Source organism: Microtus pennsylvanicus, chromosome 11 (genome assembly GCF_037038515.1).
Source record: "Microtus pennsylvanicus isolate mMicPen1 chromosome 11, mMicPen1.hap1, whole genome shotgun sequence".
Lineage (NCBI taxonomy): Eukaryota > Metazoa > Chordata > Mammalia > Rodentia > Cricetidae > Microtus > Microtus pennsylvanicus.
Genome location: NC_134589.1, coordinates 88,948,930 through 88,976,172, shown reverse-complemented (window position 1 = coordinate 88,976,172; position 27,243 = coordinate 88,948,930). Strand labels below are relative to the sequence as shown.

Here is a 27,243-nt window from a genome sequence, read left to right as displayed (position 1 = left end):
TTAAACAAATGATGCTGTCAACCCTCCATGGGAAGTCATTGTATTTTTCTTGAGAAATCATTTCCTCTTAAAGCCTGGTTCTTTATGTGTGACATGCGGAGGGCGCAGCACCCTGGTTTAAAGGTGTCAGATGGCCCAAGTCTACTCACAGGTGAATGACTCTTCAGGCTGTCATGCAATCTTAGGTCAAGGTCAACCTGGCTCCATTTTTAACCACTGTGGGCCAGGAAGGAGTTGGGAACTAGACCAGCACACACTTTCGTTCCTGGGTTTTAAGTTCAGTCTCTAGTTAGACAGCCCACGCCATCACTCTGCTCTCGCTTCCCTCCCACAGCCCTCCTCTGAATTAGGAAGCCTACTTAGAACTAGAATCTTTCCAGAACATCTGAGCACCACGTGCTGCCGTTAAAACAGAATCTCGTGCCTGGGCAAACAAGCAAAGAAGTAAAGAATTTTGAGGTGACTTCAGAACTCAGGCGAGTAGGCTGTCTGTCCAAACCCCTCCAATAGCTGAAGCCACAACTAAGCCAGATGGCTGGTAGAAGGGGGCATCACCCAGGGCAAGTGGCACTCTTTGGAGGGTCCTGGAAGCTCAGGCATAGCTACAGCAGGCTCTGGTTGCTGCTGGAATAGTTTCCCTTTGCTGATGGGTTCCAAGGAAAAGGGGTTAGAAACGCATTATAAGTTGTGTTTCCTTTCAAAATAGAGCATGCAGGATTTTGCCAACAACCAGATGGTTCGACTGTGTAACTTCTCCGATGCCCTCACTTCCTTCAACAGCCTTGCAGGCAGCTGCCAGCATCCTGGCTCAAGTCACCATCACTCACTAATGTCCACCAGTATCGCTCACCCAGATTACTGCCGTTCCCTTCCACACAGTCTCTCTACCCCACCCCAGAAGCCTAGAGTCACATGACTGCCAGAGTGACAATAAGTCAGCTCATGCCTCACCCTTGCACCCTCTTTTTTAGTGTCCCTCCATACATATATCCAAAAACACAGGATTTTGAGGACTTAAATGTAAGGCCCCAAACTACAAAACTACTGGAAAAAAACCAGACGCTTCATGCATAGCTTGAGTCAGGTAAGGCTGTTTTGAACAAAACCTCGAAAGCAAAACCAGACAAAGAGGCCAGGCGTGGTGGTGCACCCCTTTAATCTCAGGGCTGGTTAACAAATACAGGAGGATCTCTATGATTTCAAGGTCAGCCTGGCCTGCGTACTGAGAGCCAGGACTAAATAGGGAGACTCCAAAGCCTCCCAAAACAAAAACATATAACAACAAAGCAGACAAATAGGGGGGAAAATCCAGCTGGAATCCTTTGTAAAGGAACACGGAACAAAGCGAGACCAGCTGCAGGATGGGAGAGTGTATGCGGTAATATAAAACTGATAAAATTATCAGGAGCCAAAACAGCCCCCAAAGCTAGAAAACAACTTCAAACATCTGGGCAAGAGATCCGATTGGACAACTTTCAAAGGAAGACAGGCAACCAGCCATCAGGGAGGCCTAAACCAAACCACAGCATCATAGATAGTCCGCACTCCAGGTAGAATGGCTGCTGGATCTGGACACCCGGGAGGGGGCCATTTCTTCACAGTTGAGACCCTCTCTCCTGGCCAGAGGAGGAAGGGGCAAACTCAAAAGCCTGGAGAGCTGAAACAAACAGGACCCTCAGAGCTCTCCAGAGTCGTACAGCCTGGGAGGAGGAGGCAGCATCCGCAGGAGATTCTCTAACTAGAAGACCTGCAGAGGGGAGACGCCCGGACCTTTCCAGCTGCTTGCAAGCCATCCAGAGGGCTCCAGGGTTGCAGCTTTTAGAAGTGCTGGCCCATACTGGGGTACAGTTTTCAGTGAGGCATCTCCCTTTCTGTTGTCCCTGTTTCTGGAGGTAACCCTCCACCCACTCACCTTCTGATCAGAGTGGTCCTGGGTCTGGCAGGCGGCTGAGCATGCTTCCTCTCCACTCCCTAGACATTCTTTCCCTCCTCACACCTGGTACTCAGCCACCTGCTTATCCAGACAACCAGGCCTCCCCTTCCTCTTCCTCTTCCAGGCCAGCGGAGTAGAGATTCTAAGGTTAAACCTCAGTCAGCCAGGGACAGCCAAGCTCCCTCTTTCTTTAGGAGTAAATGACAGGAGCCATTTCCACTGGCTGGCTTGCTCTTCTGTTTTGGGATGACTGAGCACTCATGAGAAGGGGTAGAATTGTCTAGTCCGGGTTCAGTTTGAGTAGTGGTTTCCTGATCTGCAGCCCCGATCCTTTCTCAGCAATCTGGGGCTCATCCAGAACTTTTAGTCCACTGACGATAACAGGACCCCCCCCCCCCCAGGATACCTCACCACTTCATCGCAATTTTCCTAGGGGCTGGGTTTCTGCTTTTGCCTGGGCTGATAAGAAATCCAGGACTGAAGATTTCCCAACAACACAAGGGAGGGACCCAAACAAATACTGCAACAACTAAGCAATCCTGTGCAAAGGCCCAGACACAGTGTTGTGCTGAGGACAGGCCACTCCGTGATGCCTGTGACATCCTGGAGGCAGAAGGAGAATGAGGTGCAGTTTTGACAGGAAGTGAACGTGGAGTTGAGATCTGCAGTTCCGGAGATGCTCTTGATGATATGCCCTACCAAGGCAAGGAAAGTGGCCCTGATTCCTGACCCAACACTCGTTTCTGCTGCATCATCTAATAGCTCAGCATGCTTGTTGGTTTCTAGTGTACGGATGGGCACCCTGGCTGTACTAGTCTCTCCTTTCAGAATATGAATCCCAAGAAGGTGGGGACTTTGCTCGGTCTGTTCCCATGGCATGTATGGTCAGAGCCTGGGAGCAGTGCAAATCCTTTGCTAGATGAAGGTGAGACAAACTAAGAGAGAATTCCCTGATGGCCTTCTCGTTTGCAGACTGACAGCGGTAGCTAACAGTCACCAAGGCTTTAGACAGGACATCCCATAGTCCTGGCTCCACTGCTGCAGATCTACCCAATGACAGACCCGACCAACTTTGCCTCAGAAATATTCAGACAAGGGCCTTGTCTTTACTGAGCATGTGCGGACGTTCCCCTGGTGAGCACCCCCTAAGCACACCTCCTTCCACAGTGTGTGCACTGTTTGCTCTGAAGCACATGAGGCGCCGTCTTGAAATCGTCCTTTATGTTGAGTGTGGCTAGTTATAGTCCACGGAGGCTCAGGGAACTGGGATGATGCACACACAGCAGCAAGCACACGAGAGTGCGCAGAGACCCAAGTTCAAACCCGAGCCTTGGCTAAGAGCAGAGGCCTTGAGGACAGACGCTCTCTTTGTCTATATATTCCTCTTCAGTGTCTTCAGCTCCTACTTAGGGGCAAGTGTGTGGGTTTTGTTGTTGGTGGTGGTTTTTTGTCTGTTTGTTTTTGCTGTCATTTGAGAGAGAGACAGACAGAGAGAGAGAGACAGAGAGAGAGAGACAGAGACAGAGACAGAGAGAGGAGATTGAACAAAGTTCCTTCTCTGGGACCGAGGTCAACTCCAAACCAAAACCAAGCAGATGCCAGCCTGGAGTGGCTGGTCTGCCAGCTGCAGGAGGACCACCAAAGCCCACCCGGGCTTCACTAGCTGTCCAGGTTCCTATCTTTACCTCATCCTCTAAGCTCAGAAAAGCCAAGACTTTCTCCTGTGGCTCCCTAGTTGTTTCTGAGAGACGGGAGGAACACAGTGCAGCTGGCAGCTGCTACGAAATGCAATCTCAGGTTTGCAGAGCTACTGACTCAGAACCTGCATTCTGGCAGCGTCCTGGGGGTGGCAGTGGGGCGGGGGCGGTAGGGGGCACTTTCTGCATATCAGCCTCAGAGCCTTCTATGCACGCTCCACTCCAAACGGAACACCTGACAAAATGTCTGAGTCTTGGCCAGGTCTCTCAGCACGGGAATCTCTCACTAGAGGATTTGTCAGCAGGCCTAGGAAAGGGAACTAAACTCTAGGATCCTGTTAGTCACTAACTCGGTGAACATCTATTAACCCCTCATCATAAGCAAGGCACACAAGGTTCCATGAAGGCACAAGCAACATGACATCTGTCTTGCCCTCTCCCCGCAAAGCAAGCCGATGCTATGCGGAGCCTGGAGTGGCTGCCTCTCCAAGGGAGACTGAAAACTAGGGAAAGGTGAAGATGGGGAAGAGAGACCTGTGGCTGGAGTGTCTTCTCCCAGTCTCTGGGTAAATTTGTTATTGATGAAACAGTAGTAAGAGGTAGGATGTGGGCAGGCAAGATGGCCCAGCAGGTAAAGGCCTTGTTGACCTAAGTCTACTCCCTGTAACACGTGGAAAGGTGGGAGGAGAGAAGTGGCTCTCATGCCCAAAGTTGTCCCTTGACCTATACACAAGCTGGGGTCATTTTAGAAGAGGGTGTCTCAATTGAGAAAATGCCCCTACCAGGTGGGTCTATGGGCAAGTCTGTGGTACATTTTCTTGATTGATCATTGATGTGGGAGGGGCCATCCCTGGGCAGGTGGTTTTTTTCTGGGTGCTGTAAGAAAGAAGGTCGAGCAAGCCATGAGGAGCAAACTAGGAAACCCCACTCCTCCATGGCCGTTGTATTAGTTCCTACCTCCAGGTGTGAGCCGTGAATTCCTGCCCTGACTGCCCTGGATGATGGACTTATTGTTGTAAGCTGGATGGACTCACATTGTAAGCTGAAATAAACCCTTTCCTTCTCAAGTTGGCCATGGTGTTTCATTATCACAGCAGTGGAGACATAGACACTGAGACAGAGTGCCCTGGTCTTCCCACCACGTTATGATCGAGTACTCAGGCCCTTGACAGGCTTATCAAATGTAGGTGTTAGAATTCCAGACAGTAAGCCAAATGAATTTATTGTTTATAATTTATCTAGTCTGTGGTATTTTGTGGTAGCAACAGAAAACGAACTCGGGGGTCTTCAGAAAGTGGTGTAGGGATAAGGGGTCCTCTCAGCTAAGCCTGGGAGGATGCAGCATCAGCTCTGGGTGCAGTAGAAGTCAGGAATGGTAGGTGGAGACAGACATGAGGAGGACCCTGAACTTGCCTTAGAGGAATGGAAAGGGGCCCATGGACAGAGGTTGGAACTGTGACCAAGAAGAAACAAGGGAGTTTATGGTGGAGGCCAAAGTTACCTTGAAGGCAGGAGTGCACTGAAAGACATGGAGATTTTATCTTAAGGCAGTGGGCGTCTGCTCCCGCTGCTCAATGGCAAGCCAGAGCCCTGCCCCACCCTAGCTGCAGGAAACTGGTGGTATAGGCAGTGACTCGGAGACAGCCGCTGCTGCCAACAACAGCTAGACCTGGACTAAGAGATTCTAGTGAAAGCAGGGGCTGCCGACATTTCTGACTCAGGTGCCTATGTGACTACTTCAGTTCATTGTTATTGCAACCCAGAGATGCAAAAGATGGTCATCAGGGGCTTCCTAATACGGTCATGTCACTTGGTTAGTCATAAGCAGGCAGGTGAGGGACAGAAACCCAGGCCCGCCCAGGGCCATAGCCACAGTGATCCCAGGCTTTGGGGTTTTCCCCAGGTTTGTCCAACTTCCAAACACAACACAACACTTCCATCCTACTGTGCCTAGGTCCACCTTTACCTAAATCTTGTACTCACAGGGCAAAGAAGAAATAACAAGAATTTGTATTTCCTTAAAGGCTGCATCACTGATTTGCCACCTCAGGGACACACACTTGCATTCTGGCTCCACCTACCTCTTTCTTATATTTTCCTCCAAAGAGATTTTGGGCTTACCCAAAAGCATTCAGAGAACCAAAACCTCAGAACACAGGCCTTCTGGGGCTCGTGGACAGTTTGCCAACACAACTCACACCCTCCACTGCCCTGCGCATCCCCATGTGGTGGAAGGAATACTCCTGTTCTGGATAGAGGGGTGTGTATGTGGTGAGATGGGAAAAGGAGAGAGAATTGAGAGAGAGGAAGAAAGAGAAACACTAGCTGGTCCTGTGTAGCAACACTTGGCAGCCTAGAGTCTCGGTGCCCTTTGTCACCATGGCAACTGTGGTAGGCTGACAGGGATGGGGAACCAGAGAATCCACAGGAGAAAACCAACCTGGGCAGGGGGGCACTTAAGGGTTCCCACCTGCTGGCTTGCAACAGTGGCTCTGCCACTCACCCAAGCCTTCACTTAGCACAGGGGCAGGGATTCTGTAAGTGGAGGGATAACAGGAGCTACAGCAATGCTGCTGGTGTAGCAAAGGTGAACAGGCTAGACACACAGCCTCACCACAAATGGTGGGCTCAAACGTCTAAGATCAGGATACTTCATCTCCATATGGACCTCAGAGGAAAGGCTACTGGTGCACAATGTGGGCATGAAGATAGCCAAGGAGGACTCCAGTTTCCCCCTTACGCATAGTGACTGCATCACACTGGACCAGGCGAGGCTGTGATGGATGCAGAGGTGGTCTCTCCCCAATTCGGGGCATGTGCATAATGTTCCACTTTCTTCTTCCCATACTCCACATTCTCCTTGATCTCCACCCCAGAACCCCTTCCCTCACATCCCTTATCACCTTTGGGGAAGGGTGCTGATTCGGACTTCCTTATAAGACTAAGTCAAAGCTCATGTGTGTCTGTTGCAATTTTAGAACATCATGATTGGAATTTTGAGGGACTTCTTTGTAGGGTGCAGGGCGTGGCCCACTGCCTCTGAAGCTGTTTTGCTGTAATCCAGGCTCAAACACCCTGGTTGCTTCTTCCAGGCTGTGCTGTGTCACATCTGTTCAAGAGCAGCTGTTTAGGCTGCTGTGCCAATCAAAAGCCTGTGCCTGCTCCAAAGCTCTAGCACTCTAAAAATGGCAAAAGCTTTCTTTTAAATATATACAAAATCAGGAATACTCATTTCTAAAAGGAATTTATTTTGACCCTGCTGACATTCTAGTGCAGAAGAAAACTTGATTTGAGAAATTCACAAGGACATAGTACAAAAGTCTCCCCTGTGTGGATTTCAGAATTATTTCTGTGGTATTGCAGACTGCAGAGTATCAAAAATATGACATGTATAAGATGCTTTGTTATGAAGTTATACAGAAAAAAAACAAAACCTTTTTCCTCAGTGGGATTTTTTTTGAACAAAAAAATGTCTGTGAGTTATACATCTTCTCTCCTCCGTCCCTCTCCGCTCTCCCTCTTCCCCCTGCTCCTCTTTCTTCACCTAAGTACCAGCACCCAGCCATGTACTTAGCTAGGTGGTTATTCCTTCTTGGGACTGATATGATGCTGGTAAATTGAGCCATGTCTTGATAGTCTAGAGGGGCCTGGCTCCCACACAGTCGCTATCTCGTTATAGTTAAAGTTACACTTGTCAAACCAAACCAAGCTGCAGGAGACAGTGTGCATCGTCTCAGCATGACTTCCTGGTGACTTTAATTCCCATGGGGATGGAGTAACTTCTTAGGTTAGGAAAAGGCGAAATATGACCTGCAATCTGTGTGTCTGGCTGAAAGCCTGCTTTACAGACTGCCTAGCCGTTCTGGACTTTGCTCACCTTAAACTGAACATAATTAGAGCACCTGACTCCTTAGGTTGCAGGAAGGTTGAAAAGGGCTATCTATAGCACAGGGCCCGGGCTTGGCAACACTACCTCAGCATTAGCAGGTACCATTCTCACTCCCAGGTTCATGCCAAGCATAGGGAATACCTTCGCCACATGGGCTCTGCTTTGTTTGAGCTGCACATACACCCTTCTTCTAATAATGTGGTTGGCAGCCTGGACCCTCACCTGCATGGACTACGCACACACACACCCCTCTCCAAACAATACCTAGAAACCTGTTCACAAGCCAGGACCAGCATTGAGCTACACACCTCTCCACCCTGAACAGTGAAGTGTTCCTCCTCCCCCAATAGTCAGATGTACACCAGTTATATGCAGGTAGGGGGCCAATCTGGCATGAACTAGTTTTGAGGGCACATGCAATTAAGACAAATTGTGCTCCTTATGTGAATTTTTAGGGAAAAACCCTATCCACTATCATCGTATGCTTAATGGATAATTGAATATGCACATGATTAAAATCAGGTGTATTTGAGAGAAGGATCATAAAAAATAGAAAAATGCTTATCTGACCTAATGTAGCAATCAAAAACTCACCCTCAAATACTCTTAATAACCAAACTCCTTTGCTTAAACCCCATAAAAGAAAGCTCCCCCAAATAACTGAGGCACTTGAGTATTCTCACTTATGTGGCCTGCTGTTACTTTTTGTATTAATAAAAATATTTTACTGAATTTCAGGAACTTGACACTTTTAAAATATCCCAAATCTTTCATGCAGATCAAAACAGAATCCAATTTTATTTTTTAATTAATTAGCTAATTAATTATTTTGAGATAGAGTTTCTCCGTGTAGCCTTGGCTGTCCTGGAACTCGCTCCATAGACCTGGTTGGACTTTAACTCACAGAGATCCATTGACTCCGGAGTGCTCTGACTCCAGCGTATGCGACCTCTGCCCTGCCCTATTTATTTTTTCAGTGACTCAGTGGCAGTGGTGATCCTGAGGATCACAGGGAAGCAATGGGGAATGACAGACGAGAATGGGAATCTAGGCTTTGCTGTATCCTAGCTGTGCACTGCCTGCCTTCTCACAGGGCACCAGATACTCTGTGCAGTGCCCTCTGAGGATGGAGTCTTGCTGACAGGTACAGGTGCTGGGCTGTGACTGATCCTTTCCCCAGAACCAAATCTTTTGGTCACTGTAGAGTCAGGGCTGCCGAGAGACACCTGGTAATTAAACCACTCCACTTCCCTCCCCAGCTCCCATCACATCTTTCAACAGGTGATGACCAAAGGTGTTGCATCAGGTCAGCCTCTCACAGGCAGTGTGCCTCCATTTCATCGAGTCTCTGCTAGGTCCTCCCTAAAATCATGTGTGTCACTTTCCATACTTAAAGGACTGGTCTCCTCTCCCCCTCTGTGTTTGGTTAATTTTATGGGTAACTTATTTCAGAACAAGTTCAGATGTCTTGTTGCCTTTGGTGGATTCTGGGGAAGGGATCATTTCTAGGTCTGCCTGTGCCTGGTTCTTTTTTCTTTTCTGGTGTCACAGAGGTGTAGGAGAGGAGCTGAAAATTTCTTTAAAACGGTGACATTTGCTTGATCATACAGATAATGTATGACATCAATGCTCTGCTTCCTGAAATAGAAGGCAAAGGCTAAAGCAGGCTCAAGCTTAGAGTGCAGCATCTGTGTTCCCCGTTTCACCACCCTCAGGCCCCACCTGCCTCCAGCCATTTCCCACTGACCCCTAATCAGAGGCTGTGTGACACGAAACATGGATGTTTTGCCTTGGCTGCATCCTGGACAGCATGCTGATTTTCATTTTTAACTTCCTTTTCCGATTCTGTCACCATGTGCAATCACAGTAACATGTTAACATGTTCCCAGATGGCCAATGGCGACACCCAATCGGACTAGAGAAAGATTAGAACTTTAAAATATCCAAAGAAGACTCTAGGCATGTCAAAACATAATGTTCTCTAATAAGAGAGACCAAAATGGCTAGATAAATTCCCAATTCTTGCTTTTTCAAATCCAGTGGTTCCTACCCCCAGAATTCCTATTTTGGGAGAGGGAACACTGAGGGAAATTCTCAAGTGATAAAGTTTAAGGAGGCAATATGATCAGAAAGGCAGAGAGCATCTCCAGGACGGCAGATTCAAATCTGGTGGCTTATGTCGAGATGTTTGTGTCTGTGGCGGTTGTGGCAAGTGCTGGTCCATGTCAATGGAAGCATAATCCAAACAGCTGAAGAATAGCTTCTCATTTCTAGTCCTCTAGAGTCGGGGCTGAGTGTGGGATTAAGGAGCCTGACCCGGCACGGGACAGGACTCGAAGCTAGCCTGGAACCCTGGAACCTATGGGTGAACAACACAAACAACTCTATGTGTGATTGACAAGGAGCACAAGCTTCCTATGGGAGCTTCAATGAAGTCTTGGAAACTGCCAATTAAGAGAAAGCAGGACCCATTGTCGCTGAAGCTTCTGGAACCCAGAACTCCTGGGCATAGTCCACCATCTGGCCCACTTTCCCACAATTCCCAGTGGCTGAAAGAGTTCTATGTAGGGAAGGATAATTAATTAAGAAGTAAAACATCTCAGTTCATTTGTCTCCAGTAAGACCTGCTTTCCTACTCTTGAGAATAGCATAATGCAGGAAGAAAGCACAGATACCTTACTTCATAAACAGGGCATCCTTGGGATATATTTTGTTGTAATTTATCACTGAAAGTTTAAATGTATCTTAAAGTGTAAATATTGATGCACTGCAATACTTGGTATTCTACATAAAACATGGACCAAATAAAGACAGCACATACAGTTCCTTAGCTATGGGATTACAACCCGAGGCCATAGCCTGTGACACCAGTCTCCAAAAGAACTGAGAGTTCAAAGACAAAGAAGACTTGCTCTGAGACAAGAGATGAGGTTCAGTGGTGGAGAACTGCTTAGCACGGGAGGTCCTGGGTTCAATCTTGAGGGGGGAGAGAAGAGAGAGAAGGGAGAGAGAACACTTGGACTGATACCCCCAACCCCAGACACACACACACACCACAGGACAGCATTAGAACAACAAGACCAAAGACACTACAGCTGCCAGCTCTTACCGCTTACATGAGCCAGGAATGCTGCCTTGAGCACTCAGATGACTAAACACTTTTTCATACTGGTTTGTTCGGCTGGGGCCCAAGAAGACATTCCTAGTACTTTTAAAATGTTATGTTCCCAACCAGGGAACCTACTTATGTTAAAAAAAGAAATAAGTATAGTAAAAGAAATCTGAGTTAAAAGTTTTATTCATTCAACATCTCACATTACAAATATTTAAAAATTATATGCATACTGGTATAAATAGTCATTTGCAAACTATTTAATAACATTAATTCTTCACTAGCACTTCAACAAATGAACTCTTTTAAAAAAGGAACTGTGTTATATAACTTAAGAGTAGAACATACAAAAATAGGAACTTAACGTGAAAATGACTTTAATAAAAAAATGAATTACCCTTATTTAAAATGCTAGAATAAATACTACAACCTCCCCATACACAGTAAAAACTATATGGAAATTCAGCCAAGTAGTACAATTAACTGACGCACTTAAATAACGCTTCCTTCTGATAATATGAGCAATCACTGGGAAATCAGGGATTAGTAAAAACTAGACACCCACTTGCTAAAAGTTTCACTTCCAAAAAAATATAACAAAAATCTGATGAAATTATAAAAACTAATTATACTTTAAATTTTAAAAATATAAAAAATAAAACAGTTGAATACAATATTGTCCCAATTCTTACAATGCTATCAATCACAGTAGCTTTAAAATAAGATAATAAAATAAAGCAAATGACCAAAACCTCTTTATTCCATTTTTAAAAATAATCTCAAATTTACATTAGTAGAAAGATTGATTTCTGATTCTTTTCTTTAGAAACACCAGCAAGAAAGAGGATTACTCTTAACAGTAGAAAATGACATTTTTAAATGTCTGCAATTAAAAACAAAGAATTACACTGCAAAGATCTTCCAAAGTGTGAGATAAGTATTGCACATAACTGGAGTGAGCTTGCCACAATTCATCACATTCAAGTTTTAAATCACCTTTTAACAGAAGATTCAACTCTTCAAAACAAAAGGGGTGAATTATCAAGTCTTTCCAACAGCACTCTCATAAAATGCTAAGTTCATTCACTGCAAGTTTTATTTTGCATTCTGCAGAGGTCTGTGTATGGAGAAGTATATATATTATACCAAAGCCAGGGGTTGGGGTGGGGGGGAGTTCCTTTACATAGAAAATAATCAGAAACACTTTATTTTACATTGCAAAAATAACCATGTAATTACTCTGTAACTACATTGTAAATACATGGCTGGTGCCATGCTAGTGCGCTAGAACTACATGCTTGGTAAATTGAAGTGATAACCCTAAAACTTGTAAACTAATTACATGTTAATTATGTTTGAGTTACATGGTAACTCCCAACTACAATCCCATGTAATCTGAAGGACATGTAATCATAAAGTTCAGAGTAATAGATAATCATTGTTTATGCCCTGTAAAGAAGTGGAACCAAATCATCTGTAAACACGCTTGTCACACAATCACAAGTAAATATTAGCAGAATAACAATTTCTTACATTAGTCATGCATACTAACATTACAGACCTGTCCTGTGGCAGGCGATTTTGTTTTATTATATAGAATTTAAAAGAGCAGACATCTCTGAATCAAACACATAACATCAATTAATTAAGATTAAAAATGGTTAAACATTCAGCCAAAATGTCTGCATTTTATGAATAATTTTAAAAACTTAGTAAGAAGCTGTAGACAATTTTGTTATTTTAAATTTCTACCCTATGCTTATGCATTTAATTTTTTTTAGGAACTACAGTGTTATCTTGTCATTTTCATGCGAATTTTTTTCATTAATTTGTGACTTTACATAGACTATTTCTTAAATTATAGGTACACCAATAGCTGGTGCTGGGGAAGGATGTTTAAGCAACATGCTTTCTCTTCTCTGCAGACTCTAAAATAGCATTGCCAGTGCACAACATTCATAATTTAAAATGTATGCAGAGCACTGAAATGTATAAAAAGCAGAATATAAGAAAATAAAATTTATTAAAATTATTTATATTAAAAAATGAAGTATATGAAGATCTCTCAGTAATAAAAGTACAAAAAGCTACTCTTTGCAATATGAAAAATTGAGGTATTGCATAAAGAGATATCCCGTCAGTGAAAAGTGTGCCTAAAAATGTTCACTGTTGGAAAAACAAGATATACAAAAGTAGTGCATAACAAATATACATCATGTGCATGACAAAATAAGTTAGCTACAAAACACTGTACCGAAATTCAGCAGGTCATGTACAAAGGGAAAATTATTCAAAGCTAGTTCTCAAGCAGTGTTATTTCTTAACTCATCACGCCTGTTTACTGGGTAGGAACAGCACGACGGCACACCCCAAGCCACCTACAAGCAGTAAAGAAGAAAAAGAGGCAAACGAACATTCCAATTAGAATCATGTAGTTCAGGAGAAAAGAAAATGCGTCCCTGACCAGCTACAAGAGAGCACCCTCCATTCATTTGCATGACTGCTTTGCTGTTCTGTTAGAAGGGGAGTCGCTGACAGCGGCTCCTTCTTTCTGTTGGACTCTTAGACAGCAAGTGCCTCCATTTTGACCTTTGGGACTTAACAGGTGTAGTTCATTAAAGCCTGTGTTAAAAATAAAGGGCTGCTTTTCCTACAGACATCAGAGGGATCACCAGCCAGGCGGTGACACAGCACTGCGGGGCAAGTCTTTGGTTCTGAAGGCTCCAAGATGGTACTGTTAGGTAGCACAGGGAGCAAGAGCGCACTGAGGCTGCTGCTGTCAAATGCTTTGCACACTGATAGTCATCCTCTGAACTACGGTAGGGCATTTAATAAGAGAAAGTCAATTCAACGAAAAGTTACGTCCATGACCAGGGCTTCAAGAGACTATTTTAAATTTACCTCTGAAGCATACTGTTCAAAACATAAGAACATCTTTCAAAGCTAGGGTTGTATTTATAATAAAGCATGCATTACTTGATGAAGTTGGCACTTCAAACACTATGTCCCATGCTAAGTTCGGAAAGTGTATGTTATTGTACTTTATAGGAAGAGTAAGATAAACATACGGACTTTTGCACAGATTTACACAATTACTTAGTTCAACAGTGCAAAAACACTTTGCAACTACTTGACTTTTTTAAACCTTCCCCCCCTACATTTTCTATGTTACAACTAAATTACAGGATTCCAAAGTAACTTCAAATGGAAAACAAAGCCAATGGGCAGCCAATTTGTATGCTATTTTCATCTTCCAGTTTTGGCTACAAGTGTAGTGTAACACAAAGTCAAAAATGATATTCTTGAGGTATGTCTAGATATGTTGTTTTCCAATGTCAAAATGGAGAGCAAAGGCCGACAGCCGATGACCTAGTAAATTAGGATATAGAGTTTCTATATAACAACAAAATAAAATTTATGCATTTGTTCTTCTGTTTCCCACCAGATATCATTTCTTCTAGCTTTGGTAGGCTTCCTGGGGTGTGACTAGGAAGTCAGTGAAGTAAATAAATGCACTCCCCTCAGTAGTTAAGTCACCTGATTCTTACATTCGGAATTTTAAGAATTATTCCAAAGAAAACAAACTCAGCTCTGCCTGCTTTATTATTTTCTGATGTATGATGCATTTGAGGCGTGATTAAACCATTAGCCTCAAAGCCCTTCCGGTTATGCTGCTCAATCTTGTTCATCGTTTGCTTGTTCTGACATACTCTTTCCTGTTAGTAACTGTTAACTTCCTCCATTGCTGTTAAAGAATGAAAAGGGATAGAAAAGATAAGGAATGAAAGAAAAGAAAGGAAACGGCAAGAGCACTTCCCTGGGGGAGACTGTGTCAGATTAGACAATAGTGTTACTGTTGGTGGTTATCTCAATAAAGTATTCTTATATGTTATATCATTACCAGCAATTAAAAACCCAAAATATTGTCTCATTTCTCTGTTAATATTTCTCTCCTCTAAGAAAATGCTGCAGCAAGTTTGGATCCTCTTGGCCTCCAGCAAAACAAGAGAGTTAAAACTTGCATGCACCATGATGGCAATGTGGAAAAGGAGTTAAACATACTGTTTGTAGTGACACGCGAGTCTACAAAACACCTATGTTGTAGGTTGTTCTTTCATTCTACTACTGTTAGTTACACACTCTACACAGGACATGCCAGCGTGAAGAGGCTGAGGAAGGGTCAGAGTGAACAGAAGAGGGCACTTCTGAGGCCTGCAAATGAGCTCTGGAGTCATTCATCCTTCAGTTCCAGCGGAATGAAATATGCCGAGGGCGGTCACCACCTTCCTTCACCAGGGGCTTGTGGAATTCCCTGCCAGCACGAGAGTGAATAGCAGCCCAGCAATATTCACAGTAATACTGCAGACAGGTAACATTAGCACAGAAAAATGGAGCGAATTTCCCCCCACAACGGGCCCCTTGACATTCATCACACAGTTGGTCATCCAGGACATATGGCTTAACCTCCACCTGCAATGGAGAGATAAAAAGGGAGTTGGCATGTCAGAACCACGTGCAAGCACACTTTTATCCTGTGCCTCAGCCTACCTGTGCCAATGTGTTAAAAGCGAAGGGGCAGTGATGCACTTACTGAAATGAAGACATCCATTTCAACAGAAGATGCTAATATCTATTGTTTTACATGCTTGTCTTATTAAAATAAACTTTCAAACAAAAGAACAAAAGAAGAATTTTATCAGAAATCATAAAGTAAAACCAACTGCTTAGAGCATTATGAAATGAAACTCTCAGGTTTTCCTCAGAAACCTTTGTTTTAATTAGTGGATCTAGATTTTTTTTTGGTCATTATCAAAATTATAATTTAAACAAAATCATCTAAGTGCTTCCATCTTCCATAAAATAGCATACTGCAAGGGTTAGTGGGCAAGAAGATGGCTGCTTTTTTGCTCTATGAACTTCTGAGAGGTTGCCAAGCTTGGCTGGTGGTTTCTTTTAAGTGTCCACAGCTGGAGTTCCAGTAAAACCTGATGTGGCTGTGGTCCTCACAGCTGAAAACCTCACTGTGGTTTACCTGATTCTAAAAGTGATAGGTGATTTTACAGAACTGGGCTGTTCCAGTATTTAGTGGGCCAATATCATCTGAGCCTCTTGAGCATTAGAACAACCATTGTTAACTCACCTGCTATAAGATTGGTTATGATTTTAGTCTTGGAGACTCCAGGATGAAACTCCCTAGCACTTGTGGAAGGGCAGGTAAACTTTAAGCCCCAGACTCTGCAGTGGTCCTAGAGAGGGACTGAACACTGACCCATGGGTTTCACTAAGCATTTCTAATGATAAACCCCAGCTGGAAACACATTGATGGGGAAGTATGAATGAAGAGCAAACAGCATGTGACTGCTATAACAAATCCTGCCCGTCACCTGTAGGCAGAGCTTTCTCTTTATGTTATACTGGAAAGCGACCACTGACATAGACTATACACGACCTGAAACACTGAGCACAACCCACCAAGTTGACTTTCTATTTTAGACTGAGAATAGCACAATAAAATAACCAATGAAGACTTCAGAGTATAGTGTCACAGAGTGTTCGATACCTACATCAGACACAGGTGCACCATTTCTGGAACTTTCCAAACACAGTCCAGGACTTACCCGTTTATCTATCTCTCCATGCTGTAGCTGAACAAAGCGGGCACTGATAGCAGCTATGTAACTCTGTTGATTAGAAAATGCGACTCGTCCAGCTCCTTTTGGGTATTTGAGCTCAGGGTCAGTATCAATCCCAGCATAGCAGACACCTCCATACAGCCGATCCATTATCATGGCAAGCTCCACTAAAATGAGAGGAGCAGAGACACAATCAAGAAGACTTATCTGACTCACACCTACCGTTTCATGGAAACAAAGTTTATGTGACCTCTGAGTTTGCATCATAGTCATTATTAAAATCAAAATTATTATTGCAATAACTTTTCTGCTGGGTGAGTATTTATTCATTCAACAAGCTGGTTGGTTTGTAATGTGCTGTCTTAATTTTCACAACCTATGAAATAGGCAGTAATTTTCTGAGAAAATTCAGGCTCCAAGATGATTGGTCTGTCACTGGTGACTAGGACAGGCCTGGCACCTACATTTGTCTGCTCTGGGCTGCACTGCTGTCATATCTGTACTGGTTAGGAAGGTACTAGTTACTATAAACCGAACATTAGAAAATTCACTCGTCGATTCTTTGGGAGCCCTTCTCACTCCCTTCACCACTGAAGCCCGGCACCTTTGCTTACATCTAGTTATTTACTAGCATATATTGCACTGACTGCTCCTTCAGAGGACCAGCGTTTGATTCCCAGCACCCACATGGCAACTCACAACTCCAGCCCAAGGGGATTCAATGCCCTCTTTTTGCCACTGGGGGCATTGCACATAAACTCAAAGCTCATGGAGTATTTTAGTCAAAGATCTTTATATTTCACATGCTAAAGATACAGGGATTTTTGTCTAACTGTACCAGCTCGTAATGGTCGAGGAACACCACCGACAAATATTGTTTTTCGTGGGTCAAGCGGCTGTGAGCCATCCATCACGAAGTCACTGTCACTGAGATTCCAGGGCCGAATCTGCACCTAAGAGTGTGTAAATCAAAATGCTCATATCAAAAAAATTCAAAACTATTGCAGAGTATTTTACAATAACCCATTTTGTCACAAACCAATAAAGCTGTAAAACTAAAAGGCTTAAAAACTGCTTTCCCTATCCTTCATTTCAGAGTAAGAGTGTTTCATGAATAGTTCACTTACTATGAGCCAAACACACTCATACATCCTTCATTACCTACAAGTTAACTACTTTTCAGTTTACTAGGACCTCTATTTTACCCATCCTTACAATATCTACATAACTAAAATTTAAATAAAATAGGACTTCGCATATTTCCAGGAAATGCATACTTACTATTGATACTAATGAATCTGTTACATTGCAAAGTAAAAATATTGCTAATGTTTGCAAAAAGTTTTTAAAGTTTATTTATTTTTATTTATTTGGGTGCAGGTAACTGAACCCAGGTCCTCTGCAAAGGCAGCAAGTGTTTTTACCCACTGAGCAGTATTACTTTCATAAACACTTTAGTGCTCATTAGCCCAACCAAGAATAATGTGCCTAAGCCAGGCCTGGTTGTGCAGTCTTGTACACCCTATGTACCAGTTTGATTTATCCTGTGAGTGTGTGATGTCCTCAACCATAAGGTCTTATGATCAAGTTTTTGTTGGTAGCTAAGAGCAATGGCAATAGCCTATGGTGTATTCCACACCTGGCATTGGGCTTTTTGTCTGATAACCTATGGCTTTATGTGGGAGCACCGTCCCTCTGTATAATCTAACTCTAATTCCCTCCTTCTCAATATCTCTCTGTCTGTCTCCTTCTCTCTATGTATATGTACACACACACACACACACGCTTATAAAATAGTATAAAATAGTTTCAATATGCTTTTTCAAATATCTGCAGTGTTAGTTAGTTCACCCAACCCCTTGTCTGCCCTACCCTCTCATTCTCTTCTTCACTTAAACCTTCCCACTTATAGCCTAGAAGGTGCTTTGCAGGCTGCTGGGGAAGAAAAGTCATGAACAGTCTTATCCAGCTGTGAACCCTGTGAGTTACAATAACAACCAGCCTGGCAGAATTGGCCGTTGGTGGAAAACTGGCATGAATGTTATGGGAGTATCCAAGAGTTTTTTTTATTGGACTATGACCTACTTCAGAAGACAGAAGTTTATGTATGATACCATTAACTGGGCCAAGACACTATGGTTGGATAGGCCATTGGCTCTAGAGGAAAACCTACTACTATTTTGCTAAAGGGACATAGTATCAAACTGCCTTCTGAATATTTATCCTTCTACCCACAGAATAAGCAGATCTCACTGTTCATCAGAGAAGTTTCTTTATGCAGTGGATGGTGGTTAATACAGAGACTCACAACTGGCTAAAGTGCAGAGAACATGTGACTGTAGAGAACGGACTTAAATGGAATATCTGTCTCACACTCCCTCGTCTAAAGGCTCAGGAGAACTGAGGAAAAGGGAATGGGAAGACTGTAAGAGCTGAGGTTGGAGAGGACACTGGAAAATAGAGTCTTCACCAATTCCCAGCAGCTGTGGTTGCCTGCACAAGATCAAGCAGTCACAGCTCCAACACCGGTAGGGAGAAGCTCATAGGGCCTCCTCCCTAATGCTTTTGGCAGGTGGTGGCTGCTAGGGGAGGGACAGTCAGCTTTCTTCAGTCCTGTGGCCCATAGTTGGCACATATATACTAATATGAGCACTAATTGGACTCAGTAAGTATTTAGAAGGAGGAGGATGAGGATGAGGAGTGGGAGTGGGAGGAGGAAGAAGAGATGATGTAGTTAGGAGGAGGATATAGGGGAGGAATGTTTTCTAAAAGCTGAAGGGGTATAGTAGGGCATCTAAATACATTGTATTCACATATGAAATTACCACAAAATACATAATAAAACCTGTTATACTCTATTTTCAAACATATAAATTTAAGTAAGAAAACAGGTGAATGGAAGCATAAACAAAAGACAATTTTATACTACACTTACTGGTTTATCCTTGATGGTTGGACTTGATACACACAGGTAGAGTTTTCCATCTTCTTCAATGCATGCATCAATGAGAGCCTGGACAGAACTTTCATCTTGAAACAGCAGGAATGCATAGCCTGAGACAGGGGACAGAAAGAAAGGCTTACATGCTTTCCTGTCTTTGTCACACATAGGATAAACAGCTTAAAGTAAAATTAAGGGAAAAAGAATAGAAAATATGAAAAATTAAAACAATATTCCTAATAAAAGTCTGAACACATCAGTAGCTCATTTTAGTAGTATCTTTTTAAAAACACTTCTCTCTCTTGTGTGTATGTGTGTGTATAGATCATGCATGAAGGTCAAAGGTCAACTTGGAGGCACTGTTTTTCCTTATTTACCATGTGGGTCCAGGGGGACAGAACTTTGGTTGTCAAGTGTGGCATAAGTATTGAGTCTTCTAACTAGCTCCATTTGGTAGTAGCTGAAAACATTTTTGCAAATGTGTAATTAAAATTAAATCAAAAGTATATTTGTAGAAAATTTGAAAACACACTTAGAAAAATAGAAATTTTAATGAAAACTTTTGCAGTGAAAGTAATACTTATGAAAGCGCTCAGTATTAGACAACCTGAGAATAAAATGTGCTTCAATAATTGGAGTCTCAAGACTTACCTTTTGGTGGAAAGTAAGATTTGCTCTCTGCTTTATGAGGCCAGTCCACAATCAAAGGGCCAAAGCGACGGAAACTAGCTGTGATCTCATCTAATAAGAAATAAAAAATGTTGATTTAAATCTATCAGTTTTAATAGTCTTTTAAATATAAAATCACTTTATTGCAATGAAGTCACAAATAAAACCTCCCAAAACTAGAATGTGGCCACTCAATTATGTGCCCAGTTCCAAGTCTCCACACCTCAGTGAACCTCTGAACAGTCAGAACACACATTTTAAAGATGTAGGGTTTCAGATTGTCACTATCAATTACATTTTTATGTACTTATCCAGCACATAAGAAAAGGAAAAAAACAAAGAAAGAAAATATGACAGAGAGAAAACTAGAAAGCAGCTAGTTATCTTCTTTCAGGGTTCATGTGTCCATTATCTACATCCCAGCTTTCCTCATCACCTGGTATCACCCTTCCTTGCTCTCCCTTTAATAAAAGCCTATCTCCAACAACAGTGCAAAGAGCTCCTGTATTACTTCATGGCATCACACTCAGGACTGAGCACATCTGCCTCAACCTCTTCCTTACATCTTTCTCCCTCTAGTTAGATACATATAGAGCCAACTTATCTATCCATCATCCTTTACTGACATTATCCTTTATAACTCCCAATACTACCCATTGGTATCAGCTCAAAGCAGCTCAAAAGTTGCTCTCTTTTACACCTCTATGTGTAGCTTCCACCGTTAGGAAATCAATACTGATTCAATTACTCTTCAGTGCTCGGACTCCATTCAATAACCCAACACAATCTTTTCCTTTATTTTTGATAAAGAATCCCACCCAGAGCACATGCTGCATCAACTGTTATATCCCTGAAGCACTAGACTTTTTCAGCTCTCCACAGTCAGTCTATATCAGTGGTTCTCAACTTGTGGGTCGAGACCCCGCAGTCTAGCACAGCCCTTGTTTGGTAGTTTCATGCTGTGTATCCCAGACACAAATACTACCAAATGATACTGTGTCACTTCATCTTTTACTTAAACACAACTGATTCTGGTCATGTGGATTCTCTGTCAAGGAGAAGCCATTTTCCTCTCTGTATTTGATTAGCACTTTGCAAGGAATACTGTGTTACTAGCAGCATTCTGCTGCATTTGTCATGCCATTTATTAGAAGGCACCACTGATACATATGTAATCACCATGATGGCTGTCAAATGTTGGTGACCTGTTTCCACTGTTCCTTCTATATTTGCTCATCTGTATCACAGTACTGAAGAGCTCTTCTTTCTCTTCTTGTTATTTACATACACACCTACTTCACTCAAAAGGTTATAATATTCCAGTTCTAATTCTATTTTGATTCTATCTATCTATCTATCTATCTATCTATCTATCTATCTATCTATCTACCTACCTACCTACCTACCTACCTACCTACCTACCTACCTAACTTTCCCTGAGACGGCCAGTGGGAGCTCATAGGACTTTCTGACCGTTCCCTGTCATTTTACAAAGCATTTCCATACTTTGTGGCTCATGAAGATATTTCATCATATCTTGTTTTCCTGCCTCACCACTAAATCATGTCAACATATGAAATGCTTTTTTATAAAGCAGTCTGGATTACTTTTAGCAGCAAAAAACTCCTATATCCTCATAACTAGAAGATATTATTTCCAAGTCTTCTTCAGTAGACAAAGCTAGGAAATCAATACATATGCAAACAAACATGTTTATAACTCTTTGTGTATTATAAAAACCGACATACATATTGATATTTCTAATGCAACCCCAACATCTCATGGGTTTTCCTAGCCTTGTTCCTTCCTTTGGCTTGTGCTTCCTTCAATCAATAGTGCAGTTTATTCTGTATACCTGTTTCTGCACAACTTAGCTTAAACGAGACTGATTTGCAGAAGAATGCTGCTAGGCTGACTTGGAAGTTGTATGGTTCATAAGAAACTTTTTCCTGAGCAAGGTGAGCTACATGGTAAGAACAGAACTAACCATAATACTCACTATAAAAGGAAAAGCCTCAGCTTGTGTGATGCAAAGCCTGCACCCTCTCGGCTCCAGGTTAAGAAAATCAAATCCAAATGTAACAAGCAAGGCTCTTTTGCCAGAGAGGAGGATCTCAGTCTCCAGGGCTCCTGGCATCCTCTGAGGTGTTCAGTGGTCCATCTTTATTTACTATATTTCCATGACTACAAGCTAGCATTTCAACGTTGTTACTTTAGGGGCATTGTCACAGGATACTGGGCTACCCGACTAGTACTTGGACTGTTCAGGTTATGTCCAAGTACTAGTTATGGTTTTGTTTCTGTTTCAGATACAAAGCTTATTCAATTTCAAATAATCTGCCTCTCATCCCATGTCCTATAGATATATTCTGTAATTTTTTACTGTACAGTTCTCCAAAATACAATATTTTCAAGCTCTATACTCTGAGGGTGATAAGGAGAATGAGTGTGAATGGAATTGAAATTTCAGCAGTTTTATCAAGATACTTAACAAGTGTGTTTATTATAATCTTTAACCTTTTAGAAGCTTGACAAATGCAATCTTAGTCTAAGTGACAAATAATTAAATATTATTAGATCTTACAGACTATTACAGAAATAAATTCTATTCTCTAGAACATGAATTACTCTATTTCCACTTCCATTCAGAAAACTAAAACAAAAGAAACTGAAAATATCCAAGACTGTAAGACTGCTGGTCTGCTACTGTGGTTTTTATTAGGGTAACTAAAACTGAGAAATGAACTCAATATTACTGGGTAACCAATCCCTCCACACCGACTCAGGTCTCAGCACAAATACTATTTCCTGAAAGTGGGTTTCCTTAGCCACCCAATCTAAGAAGACTCCTTGCATGCTAGACCTTGTAACACTGTTTGCTTTCCAACACTGCTCTCTGATATTTTCTCATATGCTTACATACTTTCCATGCACCTTCCCCCATTAGAATGTAGATTCTGCAAATGGGCCCTTCTGTTTTTCCTCTCTGTATTTGATTAGCCCAAGAACAGTACAGCTGTTTAGAGAACATGTACATGTTTGCTGAATGAAAAAAAATATGTAAAATTTAATGACTTTAAGGACTTTCTTCTAGTAGTACAGGTATAGAATACATTTTATTTTATTTTTTTAATTTTCGAGACACGATTTCTCTGTAGCTTTTGGTTCCTGTCCTGGAACCAGCTCTTCTAGACCAGGCTGGCCTTGAACTCACAGAGATCCGCCTGCCTCTGCCTCCCAAGTGCTGGGACTAAAGGTGTGCGCCACCACCGCCCAGCTTTAGAATACATTTTTAAAAGTTCATGGTTAGTCTAAAATTTGAAAATTTGAAACAATGGAAGGTAGCTAAGAAAAACAAAAACAAAACCCAACAAAACTGGACAAAACAGAATAAGGGCATTTAAGCCCATGCTGTCCACAATAGAATCCTTGGGACATCTCTGGGGTCTTCCCTCTTTCTACTGAATTTGGTCATTGCTTCAGCACATCCCCATAGTCCTGCTTCACTTCCTTCTACAACTAATCTTATGATATGACAGGATGACAGGACAAAGGAACAAGGTGAGCAAGACTAAGATCTGAGCCGGGCAAGACAGGGACTATAACAGCAAACTCTGTACAACTTCCCCGTGGGCCACCATGCTGCTCTAACACAGTCCTTCCTGAATATACCTTCGTCAATGTCAGGAGGCAATCCACCCACAAACACCTTGCGGGAATATCGTTCCACTCTCTCCCCATTCTGGTGAGTAAAGCAGTGAGGTGAACCCAGGCCACTATGAAGAGGTTGATCCCCACGGCCATCATCCAGGAATCCATCTTCCATCGGAAACAGTGAAGACTGACCTGAAACAGAAAGCAGAACAGAAAGCTAATAGGAAGGGCTCCTTGTCACTGGTTATCACACACACCAAGAAAAATATGAATGATAAAACTGCTGCTTTTATTTGTTCACTACAGGTTCACTTATGCTCTTGAATTGTTATCACCTTAAAGTCTACGGAATCACAGAGACTATATTTGGTTAAACAGGAGGCTACTTAAGTATCATCCCACAGGAATCCAGAAGCTTCAGCATGAGAAATGGAAGCACAGTTGAAGAGAACACTCTTTTGAAAGCTGTTGGCAACAGACTGCACTGCCTTGACAGTGCCCTATGGCAACCTACACAAGGACAAGGAATATTAAATTTGGCTATAAAATGTTGGTTACATAAATTTCTTTAATAGACCCAATTGTCTAGCCTCTGCATACTTTCCTAAGAATGTACTTAAAATGAGCAAGTCAATTTTAAGTGGGTACTCATTTTAGTTTACATTAACTAATAGGCTATATCAAAGCTCATTTCATGTTGGTACACAATTCAGTTTCTAGTCTTACAGCATTTAAGATCTGGAGGCATGCTAAAGACATATTAGCTGAGTGATTATTAGCTTACCAAGGATGTCATCTGCTTTGAAAACTATTCTAAAAACTGAAGTTCCTATTCTCTGGAATACATAGAAAAGGAGAAAAGACTAGAAATGCCAAATGCCAAGTCTTCCTATACTTACCTGGCAGGAAAATAGAAATATCTATAACAAGCAAAGCACAGAGGCGCAGAGAGCTTCAGTGTCCCGAGCTGCTGTGTACAGATGCTCTCTGAGAAACTGCCAACTGTATTCTAGAAATGATCTCTAGTCTATTTTCTGGAAATCTCGCACTGGAACAGTGTCTTTGTCACAAATTCATTCTATATGTCATTAGTAAATTATGACCCAAAATGGCTCTACAACTTCAGATTATTTTCTGAATGACCTTTTTTTAAAAAAATCACACTTTAAATTATTTATGGTTTTATTTTCTTAAAAAATAGCAAAGTATTACAGATAAGAAAATTAAGTTTAGTTGAGAGCTTCTAGCAAATGAATCTCTAAAATTCCCTATTATTTTAGAGCATTTGTAGAACTGCTCATTTATTCATCATATTTAATTAAATAAATACATAATGTTCACTTAGTAAAAGAAGCCGATGTAAGTTCCTTAAGTATAAATGACTCTTCAATTAATGAGATATATTTTAGGTAAGTCTAGCTTTTAAGGAATCAAATATTTAAAAAAATTCTTAAATTCTTCTAAGGAGTTAAAAAAACAAATCTTCAGCTATAAGTCAGATAAATATCTGGTCCTACCATTCTGGTAAATTTTCCAGCTCTTTAATGTCTACAGCTCCAACTATAAGACAGAGATTCTGAAAATGGTAAACCCATCCACTTCCCTTCACTCCTTCCCCACAGAGATTAAAAACTGGGAGAGCACGAGTCCTCTCCATATAGAACTGATACATTCAAAAGTGAAAAACATTGATGTTACCTCTCCTTCGCCCATAAGTCCTTGCTGCATGTCAAATGAGAAGAAAAAACAAAAAAACAAACAAAAACAACCTTTCAAACATTGTCAAAGAATCCACTGAGATTTCATCTATGAGCTTTTGAAACAGAAAAGGAAAGCCACATTCTTCATTTCCTAGTCTATGCATTAAAAAAAACCCAAAAGCCAAAAACCAAACCAAGGAATTGGACGGTTATGATCAGTTTCATGCATTTTTAAAAAGAACTTCAAAGACAACATAATCGTTACTGAATGTCACTTGTTTTAAAGGAAACCGTTGACTGTAGCCAATATCCAAGGGCCAAGACCTTATGAACCTAAGGTAATGTGCAACATGATCTACACCAATTACCACTGTGTTAATTATACTTTCAGATTTCCAAGCTAATAATTTAGCAAACACATCAATATTGAATTCATGTCTTTTCACCATTACAGAATACACATCTTACAGTATTTTTTCTAATCCTTGCAAATAGAAGATAATCACAACAAATGAAAATTTTAGGCAATTTATATATTGCTTTAGTCAAAAGTTTTGTATCCCCAAATAATCAAACAAACAAAAAATCCACAACCAACCCAAACCTCTACCCAGTCCCAAATGTTCAAAACTGAAGGTCGGGCTTTGTCGCCAAATCAGTTGCAGTTCAAAAGAAGAGAAAAGGTTTAATTATTGAATCCACAAGACACATCATAAACTTTAAGAGCATCCTGAGAAAATGCTCTCTCTGAGATGAACTGGCACGGGGGCTCATCCTGTTCAAGGTGAGCCTTGGCTCAATTTGACATTTCCTGACCCCATGGTCTTACTAAGCACAGTGGATAAAACAACCTGAAGATTTGACCTCATGTATGTCACGGGTCACATAGCCATTTGCCATGATAATGAGCCGTGCCTATGGCTGTAGTGACCTCACTTTACCTACTTTCGTTTTCCATGGTTTCAGTATTTTTCATGGTACATCTCAATTTGAAAATATCAAATAGAAAATTCTAGAAATACAATTTGTAAGTTCTGAGTAGCATTATGGAACCTGGCACCTCTCTTCTCTACCATGCCCAAGATGTGGATCATCCTTTTTGTCCAGTGTTTTCATGCTGCATGTGCTACCTGCCTGTTAGTCACTTCTGAGATATTTTGAGAAAGACTATCTTCATATAACTTTTATTACAGTTTCATTAAATTAAAAGCAACAACATTAAATTATTGTTGTTAATTTCTTACATAACTCATCTATAAATAAACTTTATTTCAGGTATGTATGTATATATAGGAGAAAACATTTAACACCATCATCAGTCTTTAGGGAACACAGTCCTGCTGGTTATGTAGAACATGCAACAGGGACTGAGGAGAATTCCTTGTATGTAAGGAAGTGGCAGAAATAGAATATAGGTGAGATCTTAAAGGAAAAACAGGAGGAGTATCAAGATTGCCATACCACAGGGTGCTGTTATGTTCACACAAAGAAGTATTTGTATTCACACAAGTAGTATTTGGCTGGGGACTGTGTTTAAACAGGACATTTTGACAGGCTCTTAGATGTTAGATGTCACTCTAAAAACTGCCACGACACCACTTTCACTATTTATCTTCTAGATACAACACAAATAAATTTAACTCGGAACTAACAGTTGAGTATTTTGCAAAATAAAATTAGGTTTCATACCAAAATATATTTCTACCATTACTACACAGCACTGGACCCACTCAACTACTGGAGTAAATAGACTAAAACAGTGCTAAGATTTTCTTCAAGGGAAGCCTGGTAGGTGTTCATTCTGATGAGTTCAGGGTTAGCAGGTAAAGAGCTACTTTCCAACTTACCAGACAGAGGTTAGAAAGACAAGTGACATCACAAAAGTGGGTGTCTGCTTTTATAAATAGAACATTCTATTTAGACAACCACTTAAAAGACAAAGGAGTTTGAGAAGAGAGTGACTTGGAAGTCTTAAGTTCTATCTTAACAAGTAGATTGATGCTACTTCAATTTCT

At 41.7% G+C, this 27,243-nt stretch overlaps 1 protein-coding gene across 4 annotated transcripts in view; it reads right to left on the bottom strand.

Annotated features, from left to right (window-relative positions):
* Positions 1 to 10,799: 10,799 nt before the first annotated feature.
* Cpeb4 (cytoplasmic polyadenylation element binding protein 4) overlaps positions 10,800 to 27,243 on the bottom strand; it is a 58,541-nt gene continuing 42,097 nt past the window's right edge. For 2 of the 4 annotated variants that reach the window (XM_075941388.1, XM_075941390.1), the window contains 7 exons: positions 25,227 to 25,250; positions 23,547 to 23,720; positions 19,857 to 19,946; positions 19,200 to 19,318; positions 17,103 to 17,217; positions 16,250 to 16,431; positions 10,800 to 15,101 (listed from right to left, as the gene is read on the bottom strand). In XM_075941388.1, the coding sequence (XP_075797503.1) occupies positions 14,874 to 15,101; positions 16,250 to 16,431; positions 17,103 to 17,217; positions 19,200 to 19,318; positions 19,857 to 19,946; positions 23,547 to 23,720; positions 25,227 to 25,250 (932 nt within the window). In that variant the 3' untranslated portion in view covers positions 10,800 to 14,873. The remainder of the gene's footprint in view (positions 15,102 to 16,249; positions 16,432 to 17,102; positions 17,218 to 19,199; positions 19,319 to 19,856; positions 19,947 to 23,546; positions 23,721 to 25,226; positions 25,251 to 27,243) is intronic. The other 2 variants (XM_075941389.1, XM_075941391.1) reach the window with 1 other exon arrangement.